General features: G+C 34.8%; 1 protein-coding gene across 5 annotated transcripts in view; it reads right to left on the minus strand.

Annotated features, from left to right (window-relative positions):
* Nucleotides 1–3,095: 3,095 nt before the first annotated feature.
* ROBO2 (roundabout guidance receptor 2) overlaps nucleotides 3,096–14,147 on the minus strand; it is a 630,168-nt gene continuing 619,116 nt past the window's right edge. For 4 of the 5 annotated variants that reach the window (XM_055125444.1, XM_055125442.1, XM_055125443.1 and 1 more), the window contains 2 exons: nucleotides 9,505–9,611; nucleotides 3,096–7,104 (listed from right to left, as the gene is read on the minus strand). In XM_055125444.1, coding sequence (XP_054981419.1) covers nucleotides 7,096–7,104; nucleotides 9,505–9,611 — 116 coding nt within the window. In that variant the 3' untranslated portion in view covers nucleotides 3,096–7,095. Of the gene's footprint in view, nucleotides 7,105–9,504; nucleotides 9,612–11,779; nucleotides 12,053–14,147 lie in introns of all 5 variants that reach the window. The other variant, XM_055125445.1, reaches the window with a different exon arrangement.

Consider the following 14,147-nt stretch of genomic DNA (forward strand, 5'->3'; position numbering starts at 1 on the left):
AATGCTGGGAATTGAACCGAAGTCGGCCGTGTGCAAGGCAAAAGTCCTACCAGCTGTGCTATCACTCCTGTCCCAGTTTGGTTTTAAGTTGGGAAAATTGCAGGAATTTATTTTATTCTTCATTTGAGTTCTAAAAATTATTAGAGTTGCTTAAATCACAAAATATTATGCATGCTAGCTATCAATTTCCATTCTATATTTTCATATAAATCTATTTCTAAGTGCACTGGTTTTCAACATTACTGATTAGATATATTTTATATTAAGTTAGAATTTAACTCTATATAATCTTATTTCAAAAAAACCCTTTAAATTCTAAACTTCTATGTTCATTATTTTTTCTAGTAAACTTTAATTTGAAGTAAACCTCCAAATAAAAATGAAATAATCTTAAAACTTTAAATTAAGTAATCTTAATGTAATAAACGGCATTTTCCCAAGTGCTGAGAGCTGGGGCAGAGTGGCACAACTTGTATATTCTTTCAAGTTTTACTTTTAACACAATGGTCTGGAGCTTTAACAGTACACAAGATAAGTATGGAAACGCTAGGGGACTTAGTACGATCATACCTGCTGTTCAGCGCTGCACAGAGAGGAACTTGAAACTCCTTCCCGCATGCGGAGGTTACACGCATTTTCTCAACTAACCTTTCCCCTCAATCAGCTCTGAGAAATAGGATCCTTGTGTCTCCCTCATGAGTTAATTGCCTTTATGATCACACCCTGTGAACTTTGGGCTGAATGAGGCATAACAGAGTTTTTTGTTTGTTTGTTTTGGTTTGGGGTGACATCCCATCTGTGCTCAGGGCTTGCTCCTGGCTCTGCACTCAGTAATTACTTCTGGCAAGTGTGGGGGAACCATATGGGCTGCCAGGGGTCACTTGGACAAGGCCCCTCCTTGCTGTACTATCGCTCTAATCTTAAGATAGGGCAGTTTTTAAGAGTGTGATAAAGATGTTCTCAAGGGGATTGAGAGATAGTCCAGGGTTCAAGGTACTGCCTTGCTTGACTCTAGCTCTGGTTGTTAACCCTGGCACTCCCAGGAGTGATGAGCACAGAGCCAGAGGTAGCCCCTGAATAGTCTGTGTTACTGTCAGGGCCACACTTAACAGAAGACATTGATCGACTTAAGAAGGCAAATGCTATGTCTGATTTAACTACTCTGAAAATTTAATTTTTATTATATTGTCTCAATACATGCTTACAAAAGGAATACGCAAATTAAAAAAACAAACAAACCTGGTTTTCTAGAAATAAAGTGGTCATGAACATTTTCTAGAAAAATGTCTAATAATTTTCCAAAATGTGTTTTTCCAACCACTAAGAAGTTGTGTCTGTGGTGGGATTTTATAAGTAAAGAGTGGTATGGTAGTATCACGTAAGAGCAGTTATGTGAAATTGCAGTAGCCTACACTTTTGAGATCGATATGTCTAAGTCCAAAATATTTTCCTTTTTTTTTTATTACCAAGATGTCTGAATATATATGTACATATAAAAATACATACACATATATTCTGTAACCTGAATATTCTTAAAGATAAAACTGTGTTGAGCAGAGGTTGCAAAGTCATCACCTTTATAGTTCCTTATAAATTAGACACATAATCACAAATCATGTTTTGCATCTGTTTCTAGGGCTCAAGACAGCTTTGTAACACTCTAGTGTACCAAATTCCTGAAGAAAATTCCTTCTGAGCCTGAAGGTCAACGCCAAGGCTGCACTAAATCCACAGAAGTGAAAGTCCTTGAAACCGTTTGGAATCAGCATATTGCCCTCCCATCCTAAATAATCTTTTTTCTTCTAAAATGTTACAACTTGTTTTTCTGTTACTGTGGTCTTATTTGTCATATCTACTATGAACTGAACTGTGGAATTCTTCCATCTCTATGGAGCAGATTAAATACATTTTTATGCTCTGGGGACATTAAATGTTTTTTGGGTTTTTTTGTAGCACTAATATATTTTTTCCAGCTAATGTCTGGAGAGTGGGGGGTGTATTATTGTAATAAAGCTATCTAATGACTGCACTTTGGCAATGTATATTTCCATAAACACAAATTCCCCAATGTAATGACTTATTTGTAATTTCTCTACTTTTTATTATATGGTAGAGAGTTTGTTTTAAATTATAAATTCTATCATTGTGTTATGTTAACTCAACTTTATTTGAAATTATTGATATTATTTTATATTCATATTGTGTAGTTAATGTCCAGTTTTGTTTTATACTTTCATTTGAGACTAGCAGTGTTATTTTCATTTGGAAAATTACATGGCTACACTTTACTTTTAGAGCAAATTATATCCTGACATTTTACTCGACAGTAAAAAAGAATAAAGTATTTATGAGATAAGAAATTGTTATTTTCTAATCAGGTCCTGAGATGGCATTTTAACATATACTGTTTTAACATATACTGTGTTGGAAATATATCACTGTATCACTGTCATCCTGTTGCTCATCAATTTGCTCGAGTGGGCACCAGTAACATCTCCATTGTGAGACTTGTTACTGTTTTTGGCATATGGATTAAGCCATGAGTAGCTTGTCAGGCTCTGCCGTGCGGGCAAGATACTCTCCGTAGCTTGCTGAGCTCTCCGAGAGGGGTGGAGGAACTGAACCTGGGTCAGCTGCACGCAAGGCAAACGCCCTACCTGCTGTGTTATCGCTCCAATCCATTGAAAATATATATCATTAGTTATTTTGGAGCAATGAGAAATATCCCTTCCTTCTAATATTCTCTCTTACTCATATCTTAACATATAATTTACTAGGTAGGTAATTCTGTAAAGAAGGGTTTGTATTCTGGTGGTTTTAGGATTTTAAGGAGGTGTGAAATGTTAGACCTTAAATTAGTGCTAACATAGTGTAATCCATCCTCTCAAATACTTTCTTCACTGTCTTCATCAGTGTCTTTAAATTATTACTACAAATCAACACCAATTTATATTTGTTATTGTTCAACCCATAGTTGAATAAGAATGTGAGATTTTGCATTTGGTCATAAAATATTAAGATTTTTTCATGTGGAAGAACACTATATTTGTATATATCTATAAGAAGCTATGTTTTATATAAATTGCTTTTAAAAATTTAAATGTGAATATATTTTATTTTTTCCCAGTGAGTACACAATACACAATTCTTTGACAATACTAGTAACCAATTTTATGTTGATATCTTTTCTGATCTAACAACATCAAATGAAACACATCAGATTTTTGATGATATCTGGTGACTTAAAAAAGCTACAGTTTAAAAAAAATCCCATCTATAAAACAAAGTATAAAAATTCTACCCACATACACAAAACCCTTATCTTGAAACACCTTACAGTCACAATAAATGCTTTTGAAAATTATAAGAAAATTAGCAAATCAAATGTCATTTTTAAAAAGTCTGGTGTTTCATCTGAATTACACATTTTATAGAGAAGCAAAATATAAAGCAACTTCACTTCTAAGATAATGTGGAAAGACATGTTATTTTACACCAATTCTTGTTATGTAATTCTGTAAGTACAATATACAGAAGCAGATGAACAAATTAGTGAATGTCATGGTTCTGCATATCTATAATACTGACACACAATCACTTTGCAGTGGAGAAGATAAAACATAGTTTAGAGTTCATTTATATTGTTATAATTATGTTGTCAGTGGGCAGTCACATAAATTTGTTGAATATAACTTTGGAGGTGTTCTATGAAAGGTGATACAAACTTTCAACGAGAATTCCACTGAAATTTTATTTCAGTGCCCAGAGTATTAACTGTGACATTGAACACTAAACTGTTACCTAAATGAAGTACAGTTGCCACTTCCCTTTGGTTGGATGCTGCCTCGAATGTCAGGCTTGTTTTCCCTTAAATGGAACTGAAATCTGGTGAAGAAGTCAATTATTTTCATGTCCCTGGATTTTCCCACTCTACTTTTCATATGGCATGGAAAAGACCTGGAAGAATGATAAAGTGACATGGCCTGCATACTTGAAGGCATACCTGAGTTGGGGCAGGTTCAGTTACTGCCCAGCAGAAACTGCATATGATGAAGGAATATTATTAGCTGTTTGTGAGGGGCATGAGCACAGAGCAGAGTTGCTTATAAGCAAGATGAAGATTACATTCTCCTCCACCCAGATTTCCTCCTGCCAGTGTAGGGAGACTTCTAGTTAGATCGAAGAGTGAGCTAAGTGAATTTCTAATCACATTCACGTAATGGATTACTAAATGAAAAATTGTGGTCACTCTTGTTACTCTCATTTGTGTTTGTATTCTAGTAACTTTCTGATTTAGACTGATAGGAAACATTTCACATAGAGCAAAAACCAAAAAACCTTTTGATTGTTTGATACCTTAATTGATTTCATCACATTTTTGTATCTTGGACTATATGTATAGGAGGAGGATGTTTGTAGTGCATGATCTGGTGGATCATTTATTTTTAAAGCTGGATGTGATGGAACGTTGTATGTTTAAAATCCAACAATGAAAAAGTTTGCAAACCACAGTGCTTTAATAAAATAAAATTTGGAAAAACCAAGAAGAAAAAAAATGTTAAAATGCTGGATGCACAGTAAGTGTGTATTATTATAAAAGAACATCCCATGAGTATTCATAAAGTCTATACTGACATAATCAGAGCATAATAGCTATTTTTATGCAAAAAAGATAATCTGGAAGGTATGATCCTATGCCCTCATTATTCTAGAAGTCACCTGTACACATATACGGTATTTTATTTTGCTTTTCTCCCATACCCAAGGGTGTTCAGATTATACATACTCAATTTTTTAAATGTTGGATTCTTAGTCACATACAACTACTAGTTACCAACGATCAAAGGTCCTGTATAATGAGCTAGAGTTTTAGACTAAATTGTGGTATACTGAAGCATAAATAAGAACCACAGATTAATATGTATGTATATGCTGCTTTTAAATAGAAAGAGGTGTTTCTGGGAGGTGCAGTAACAAAAATGTTCTCATATCCTACAGTTATGTATTCATTTTGCAGAGAAATGTTTCATCTTCCTCAATTGCTCTGACCCAGATAAATAAAAATGCATTAAAATTCAGGCACCTCTGGTAGAAAGTTGATATAGGGTTTAATAACTGTCTCAGAATTCTTTTCCTCTTAGGTAAATAAATGAACTCCATCATATAAAAAAGTTAGAGCTCTTATTCTTTATGTTCTAGTTTTGTTCATCTGTGTCTGCCTCTCTTGTTGTAGAAAAAAAGAATGGAACACACTTAATTATTTCCTCTATTTGTTGAAACAGTATCACCACAATTGGTGACTGAACCAAGTATGCATAGAGTATGACTAGTAATTTAAATAAGACCCATATTTTAGATGTGATCCTATTCATTACATTAAGTAATTTTCAAAGAACCAATTACTGAGCACACCATGGAAAAACAAAGATTAAATATAGATGGAAATTGAATTTACAATTGTGTAGGCAGCACACGGGAAGATGTAACAAGTGGGAATTTCAAGGTTGTGTTCTCCTAGACTGATTGACTACACATGTACAGCAGCTACCACATATATTCCAAAGGCATATTTTGAACTTACATGATTGATACTCAGGAATTTCTTGTCCTCAAAAGTCGTGAAAACAAAGGAGGCAGGACACTGCTATTAATGTCCACTTACGAGATTTGGTTTTATTTAAAAAGTGTATAAACATGCATTTTTTTTCTCCTTTAAAAGTTTTCTTTTCAATTTACTCATTCAAAATGGGTCAACATATTTTTTTGTTGGTAGCCAATTTCTGAGAATGTACCATAAAATATTGAATCCAATAAATCTACTTACTGTGAACTGAACATACTCTGAGCACTGCTTTTTTAAGCACTTACTATTTGGCTATACATTTGGTGGCAACATAACTTCTCAATCAAATAAAACACAAAATTGCATGTAGACTGCCTTGTTTTTCAAAAGTCATGAATTAAATGGAGCAGCTCTATCCTCTAGTGTGTACTGTGCATGTTTTAGAAAGATGAAACAAGATATTGCAATAGAATTTTTATATTTGGAAGCAGCCTGAGTATGTCCTAATAACAAATTGCCTCTTTAACTGTTGGCTAGATATTCTAGAGTTTCTTTTGTGTGTTTCCTTGGGGAACTTCGTACTATATTCTGACTTAATGAGTCGGAGAGATTAATTATGGTAATTCAGAAAATGCTTTTAAAAAACTGTAATATAAATACAGCACTTGTGAAATACCTTAATTCCTTTCTGTTTGTTAATTCTCAGATGGATCAATTACAATGACAGGTAAACTTGGTTTAGATATAAATTTCATGTCCTTTAAATTCGCTTTTAGCAGTTTACTACATCCAGTACCTTTATATTTTAGTACCTATTCACTCTAAACTTAAATTTCTTTTGACCCTTCTTCGGTTAATAGTAAAAGCCACCATTATCTTTTATTAATTTTTTTAATGACTCAGTCCCTGATGTTCAAATACTTTGCCAACTCCACTGTTCCTCTGCCTCTATTTCTACACCCCAACTGAAAACCATCTAACATGACTGGTTACAACCAACATTATCCAGCCTAGATTACAGTACAGAAACTCCCTTCACATTCAGTCTTTTTCTTCATGTCACGAGGAGTAGAGATTTGTGCTTATCACCAAATAAAATTGCAGTGCAAAATTTAAACATAAAAGTTACACAATTAAAAGTTAATATATGGCACCACAGCCTATTAATTCACATATAGTACAACAGACCAATAAGAACAGACAATAATATGAACAGAGCTAAAAAGAGTGAGCTTGCATAGCAATGCACAAAAGAAATTATATACAGAGGAAAATCCTTTTCTTCCTGGAGGGTGAGTTTCGCTTTCTTTCTTTTTTTATATACTCCTGACAAGAAAGAGTTAAGGTGGGTGGTGTACTTAAGAGAAGAACACAAGTAAAATATCTGTGGGATATGTGTGGCTGTGTGTCTTTACATTGCATTTACAGTTCTTTAATAGTACATAAATAAAGAAATTGTTCATTGCACTGTTTAGTGTCACTTCCATGAGTTCAGACCTGATGGTCCTTCAAAGCAGCTTTGCATGACTCTTTCAGTTACTCTAGGGATAAAAAAAAACAACAACAACAATCAGAAATATCTCCACTTAAATTAAGTTATCTTTTATTCTTACTAACAACAATAAACAAATACTACAGGATAAAAACAAAGCACAAATAATACAGAAAGGTAATGTCACCCGAATTTGTTTTTCACTTAAAGAAATTTCATTCTGAAAAGTAAGAAAAAGAATCACTGTACAACTGGGAGTTTTAAAATCCAGGTAAAGGTATTTCTTGGGCTTTCTGTGAATTTAAAATTATCCCAAAATAAAAGTTAAAGGAACATCTAAGAAGTCACTATCAAATCAAATATATTCATAAAAATATTTAAATGATAATTTCATTAGTAACAGTAAATAATACTAACCCCCACCATTAGAGAAGTTTCCGATTTTACTCTTTATCTGAGACTGGTGTGTGAGTATAATGATTATATGTTTTTAAGAAAAGGAGATCAATAAATTTGAAAGTTTCTTTACTTAATATTGTCACAACTAGCAAACTATTGGGACGATTGGAAACCAACGCTGTTCTCTCAGGTGAGTTTTGAAAATGAATTCAAAAAAGCGGTTTAGGTGCCAGAGCGATTGTACAGTGGGTAGAGCATTTGCCTTGCATAAGGCCAACCTGGGTTCGATCCCTGACATCCCATATGGTCACCGGAGCACAGCCAGGAGTAATTCTTGAACTGCAGAATCGGGAGTAACCACTGAGCATTGAGGGGTATGACCCCGCCCCCCCAAAAAAAGGTAACTGAATATATTTCTGACTTAAAATACTGACATTGAATAGATAAATCCTTAATCTTCACAATCTACATGACATTTATGTAGAAATGTTAGTGGCTTTTTACTATGATAAACTATGGCACCTATTACTATTGCCTAAATTTTATATTTAAGGAATTATCATTATAACTACCAGTGTCAGTGTTTAATTCAGAAAAACACATTTATTTATTACTTTGAGGTGATAGGGCCTGGGCCACACCTGGCAGTGTTCAGGGTTCTGTACTCCGTGACCACTCCTGGTAAGGCTTGGGGGATCATATGTGGTGAGGAGATCAAATCCTGAGCCGCAGAGGGAAGGCAAACACCTTATCCACTGTGGTATATATCATGCCCATTCTAAGCAAGTATTACAAATTAAACTTTTTGAGTTATCTAAATTCAAATCTATGTATAAATGCAAAGGAATTAAGAATTGTGGAACACCTAATAATGTTCTCTAAGCTACCAAAATGCCAATATTTTTGCATTACTGTAAAGAGTTACTACAAGGTGGATTGCATTTAATTACCTTAAGTATAAAGCTCTGTTGCCTAAGTTGCCTAAAGCTATACAAATTTTTTACTCTATAAATCAAATGTGAAATTAAGTAAATATTTATTGAATTGAATGCTTAAAATATTTATGGTTGAAGTAAGACCAAATATGTTCAAAATTATAATTTACGTTTTTCTTCTAAAATAAAATAAACTTTCTACTACTCTGAAATTCATTTACCGTGACAATGTTATTGATGCAGTTTAGGATATATCACCAAAAAAATAGCAAGGTAGAATACAAAATATATTAAAAAGCTCAGGAAATTTGAGAAAATATAAGAAGCCGGAAAGACTACCAACCCTGCTGCTATTCTGCTCATCCCTCTTCCTTCAAACAGTTTTTCTGACTGCACTGAGAAAGGTACTTTCCCTGTGTTAGAAACGGTGTCAACTTTATCACCAGAGACTGAGTGTGGTGCCAAGAAATCTATACAAACAGTGACTGATTATCTTGCGAGTTCCTTCTTAATTATATACTACTCTTAGCCCCAAACTCTCTAATTTGATCAAATCTTTCCAAATTTATTGCTTTGGGTCTAAAGCGAGAATAGTTTCCAGCCCTGGTTGCTTCTTTGCATCTGAATTATTTTGGTCAAGTGTCCAGGTATACACATAAACATTTAGCAAGAAATGGCGGTTTCTGTCCATTCATTGAGGTTGATATGTTTAATTTTCAAACCTACCCAGGGATTAAGTGGATTGAATAGGATCCAAAACTTCCTTCCCTACATTAATATTCTTTCTGCATCACGACTGCCATTTTGAGGGTCCTAAAGCACAATTGCCCTGTAAACTATCCTTGACTATTGGAGCCCACATATCCTATGTTAAGAAAATCACTGGTATACGGGGGCTGGAGCGATAGCACAGCGGGTAGGGCGTTTGCCTTGCACGCAGCCGACCCAGGTTCTAATCTTAGCATCCCATATGGTCCCCTGAGCACCGCCAGAGGTAATTCCTGAGTGAAGAGCCAGGAGTAACCCCCGTGCATCGCCGGGTGTGACCCAACCCCCCCCCCCCGAAAAAAAAAAGAAAATCACTGGTATTGCGCTGGTGGCTTCCCCTCAATTACCTCCACTTTCCTAGGTCCGGTGGATCCTTTTGAAGAAGCTGTTCCTGATGAGCTGTGACCTCCCGGAGACGGGAAACTGGGCTTGCTATAGGGCACCAAGGTCTCCTCTGAAGAAAATAGAAAGCACAATAGTTAAGTTGCCAAAACTGAAGAGCAACCTGCAGGCTAAATACATTTAAATTTCACTCATTAGTAACATTTAAGATGTGTTATTTAATAAAGTAAGGATATTAAAGGCATATATGTGTATGAGCAACATTTCTTACAATGGCAATTGAAGCAGGACTAAATTAAAAGGGATCCTATGATAAGCATATAATGTTGTATATTATTTTCAAATTTAAGCTTATTAAAAAAAAGAGGACTGCAGATAATGGACAATGAATCCTATTATTTAGCAAAAGCATTTCTGAGAATGATTTCTTAAATTTGATAAGGTTCCAAATTGATTTTTTACAGTAAGATTGACATAACATGATTTTTAGTTTAAATTTTTCAATACTTATTTTAAGTACTTTAGATAAATAGTGTATTAGTAAGTAAAATAAGCTTTCAATAAGTGTTGTTTCTTGATGAAGAAATGAATAGTTTGAACCATTGCATTTTTTCTGAAAAGAGAAACTCATACATTTAAAATTATGTGTCAATATTACTTTTATGTACAATCTCTCTACATATAACTAATAATATGCATAACTATATAAAATACTTTGCATTTTTTCCTTTAATTTGTACCTTCCTCTTTTCCTTCTTCCTTGCCTTTCTTCTGATTTTGTCAGGGAGGGAGGAGGGGTGTGGCAACACTTGCAAAGCTCAGGGCTTACTCCTGTCTCTGTGCTCAAGGACCATTCCTGGCAGGCTTGGGGGACCATATGGGATGCCGGGACTGGAACTCAGGTCAGTCGCAATGCAAGGCAAATGTCAGGCCTAATGTTCTATCACTCTGCCCTTTCTGTCTGTCTTTCTTTTATCTTTCCTTTCTCTCTCTCTCTCTCTCTCTCTCTCTCTCTCTCTCTCTCTCTCTTCCTCTCTCTCTCATGTCATATACTATGGAAAATTTTTCCTATGATTAGACAACTAAAGTGAAATACTGGCTGAACAGAACATATTTCTCCTTAGATAATCTTTAACAAAGGTCTCATGCTACTTCTCACCATCTTAGTAGTCTAAGTGTTCTTCTAAACCTAAATATTAAAACTGACTACTTTAGCCTTGCACTAGCACTACGGGCAGGGTGTTGGCCTTGCACACGGCAATCCCAGGTTCGATTCCTCTATCCCTCTTGGAGAGCCTGGCAAGTTACCAAGAGTATCCCGCCCACATAGCAGAGCCTGGCAAGCTAATCGTGGCGTATTCAATATGCCAAAAACAGTAACGAGTCTCATAATGGAGACGTTACTGGTACATGCTCGAACAAATCTATGAACAACAGTACGACAGTGCGACAGTGCTACTTTGGCCTTGCATTAATAATATTTTCTATTTCATTGAACAGTACATTAAAAACAATGCAATTATTAAAAATGCATATTAGGAAAGGTAGCTAGAAAAGGCTGGATGCAAAGGATTGTATGTATGTGTAATGAAACTTTAAATGTGTATGTAAGTGTGTCTGTACACATATATCTATTTCTGAAAGAGGCTCAAAGTCTACTTTTCCAAAAAAACCCAAAATCCAACACAAGTTATGACGTTTCTTTTGCAACATTTCCAGGAAATCTGATTTACAAGCAAGGACATTTTTTATGCATTTATTTATTTTTTTTACTGAATTAACTATAACTGAATTTGATGATTTGGAGAAAGCACAGGCCCAGTTTAACCTTTGCTAACATGAGGCTTCTTTTGTTAGACTACAATATTTGTTATTTCAATTAGTTTATTTAACTAAAAGAAATTTTCCTTTCGAAATGAGTACTTATTTTAGGAAAAATAAAACAGATGTAAAAAGGAGATTGACAGCAGAGATGAAATTGAGACATCTAAAAGAGTAAAGCCTAATATAAATATTAAAGGGCAAAAAAAAAATTAAATCATCTCCCGACCCCATGACTTTTGGGCTGGAAGACTAGTGAAAGCCAAACTTAAAATAAAGGCCCCCATTGGAATCCGCCTAAAGAGATGTGGCTGAGAGTTTTGTAGAGGAATTTCTGTTTCAGTTATTGAGTTTACCTAAATGCACTCAGAAGCCCTACAAAAACTGCCATCTCTTAAACACCTGGTAGGAAAAAAAATGGTCTAGTTTCAGCCTTCCTTGGGTCTGTGTGAAACACACCTGGTCCAACACCTTGTTTGTGTGGGGCTTTCCATGTGTCTTCTTGGCATTCTGTGGAGTTTATCCATTCCTGGGTTTGTTGCTGACATTCTAGGGATGTTCTAGCTGTGCAATCCAAAGAGTTCTTGGTGTCTTCTAACTCGGGTGCTTGCTGTCTTTCCAGAGAGCTCCCCTTTCTTTCTGTTGAGTTTTCCATGTGACCCGCATTCTGGCTTGGACCTAAGTGCTGTCTTAAACCCTGACCTGGAGGGGGGTCTGGTGGTGGTGGAAGATCTAAAAATGTTGAATAATATTTAGAATAATCTTAAATTGAATGAAAAATACAGGTTTTAGTTGAGAAACTAAATGCAAAAAAAAAAAAAAAAGGCTTACTCCTCTGTCAATGTTGATTGAAAATGGTGCCCAGGAGGAATTAGTAACTACGTGCCATATCATATGCAACATATGATTTCCTTTCCCCATGTATGTGGTACATTTAACATCAGTCTAAGGGTTAAGCTAACATTTATTAAATGCAATTAACATTCTTCCCCACAATCGGTTCTGACTATTCGTTTCATGAGTTAACTAATGAGTTACAACTAATATATTATGTTCTCCTAATGTATTAATTTTAATAAGTTATAACCAATGTTCAGACTACTGTTACAGTAGACAATGCATATAAAAAACTGAGACTGGCTGACTTTTTAGGAAACCTCTTTAATATCAGTGAAAATTAAATTTGGATACTGAGTTAATATTTTTGATTTTTCTTTTATTGGCTTTTCAGATCATGATCTTTACAGTTTTATTGTCTACAAATGTGAAATTGGAGTCCTTCTTTCATAATTCTGTTAATTCTTTTACCAGATCTATTTTGAATTATTGCCCTAAAATGAGATTGTTGAAGATTTCAAAATATTCTGAAAATCCTAAACACTTGTTGCTTTAGTTTCTTCTTTTTTTTCTTCATTATTAGTAAAGACTAAATATAGTATGAAATATAGACATTTACTTGACTAATATACGATTATTCCCGATGCCAATTTCACAGGTGGGCTTTTGTTTTTAAAAACACTGCACAATTTAAAAGAGTACATTTCTTTTACAAAAGATAGCTTCCCCAGGAAACTTTAATTCTTTCCCAAATTTTCTTAGGAAGCTTTAAACTCCCAGTTACAAACACAATGGCTGTGCCTTCCCTAGCACTATTGACAACGGCATCCTCAGCTTCTGCTCTGGGACTTTGTGCTAGGACAGCATTCCCAGTGCCTGTGTAACTCCTGTCATTACATTACAAATCACTGATTACTGAAGGGAACAGGGCACGTGTCTGGCAGAATATAGTTTCATTTGGAAAATTTATCCCAAAATGAAGACCTAATTCAATTTTCAGATATCTGTTTGTTGAATAATTTGCCAATGAGTTTAGTATTTCATTTACCTCCAATACTGACTTCCTTCAGTATGTATTATTATAATTTCAAATTAATTATTTCATCTGAGTTATCGGACTTAGACTGACAATGGGAAGGACATTATTATATCTGCTTCTAAAATAACTTCTAAACTAAAATTATTGATTTTTATTTTCCATTAGAGCAGTTTAATTTTTTAAATGGCAAAAAATGGCTTTTGCCAGCTAAAATTTTGATCATTATTTGATTTGACCTGGAATGATAAAGCTATCTAATTAGGTAACATCTTTGGAGTTTGTACCTCCTTAAAAAAGAAAAAGCATTGCGTGTGACTGACATAAACAAATGGAAAAAATAATGAGAATCCACAAGGGCTGTGGAAAATATAAAAGTTTGTAATCAAATATGTTTTCTAAAATTAAATTTATTATTCATTTCTATGTTGACTCATTTCAACTAAATCAATTTGTTACGGAGTCTCTTACTGGCCTACTATTTACTATTGTTAGGCAATATTCATCCAATAACGTATGTGTTGTCGTAATTCTCTGTTTTTAGGTAGGAAAAATGAAACAGAATGTAATTAAATATCTACAGTCCAGATTACCTCACATGCACTTCAGGTCTATGTAACCAGATGCACACAAGACATTTTATATTTAGGAAGCATTTTAAAATTCACATATCAAAATTGAGCTCTAGATCTTCCCCTACAAAACATTCTTCTCATGTTAGCACAGCAGGTAGGGCGGTTGCCTTTACGCAGCTGACCTGGGTTTGATTCCAGCATCCCATATGGCATCAACTGTCCCGGGTGGGGGAAACAGCCCCAGTCCACCGAACGCAGGTGGTGCAAGACAGAGAGGCATAGGGGCTCCCCTAGTCACCTGGAAACTACAAAGCCCCTTGTTTTTATCTTTAAAAATTTCTAGTCATGTCTCGGAGATGGAGTACCAGAACAGTGGAAC

Source organism: Sorex araneus, chromosome 2, assembly GCF_027595985.1.
Source record: "Sorex araneus isolate mSorAra2 chromosome 2, mSorAra2.pri, whole genome shotgun sequence".
NCBI lineage: Eukaryota > Metazoa > Chordata > Mammalia > Eulipotyphla > Soricidae > Sorex > Sorex araneus.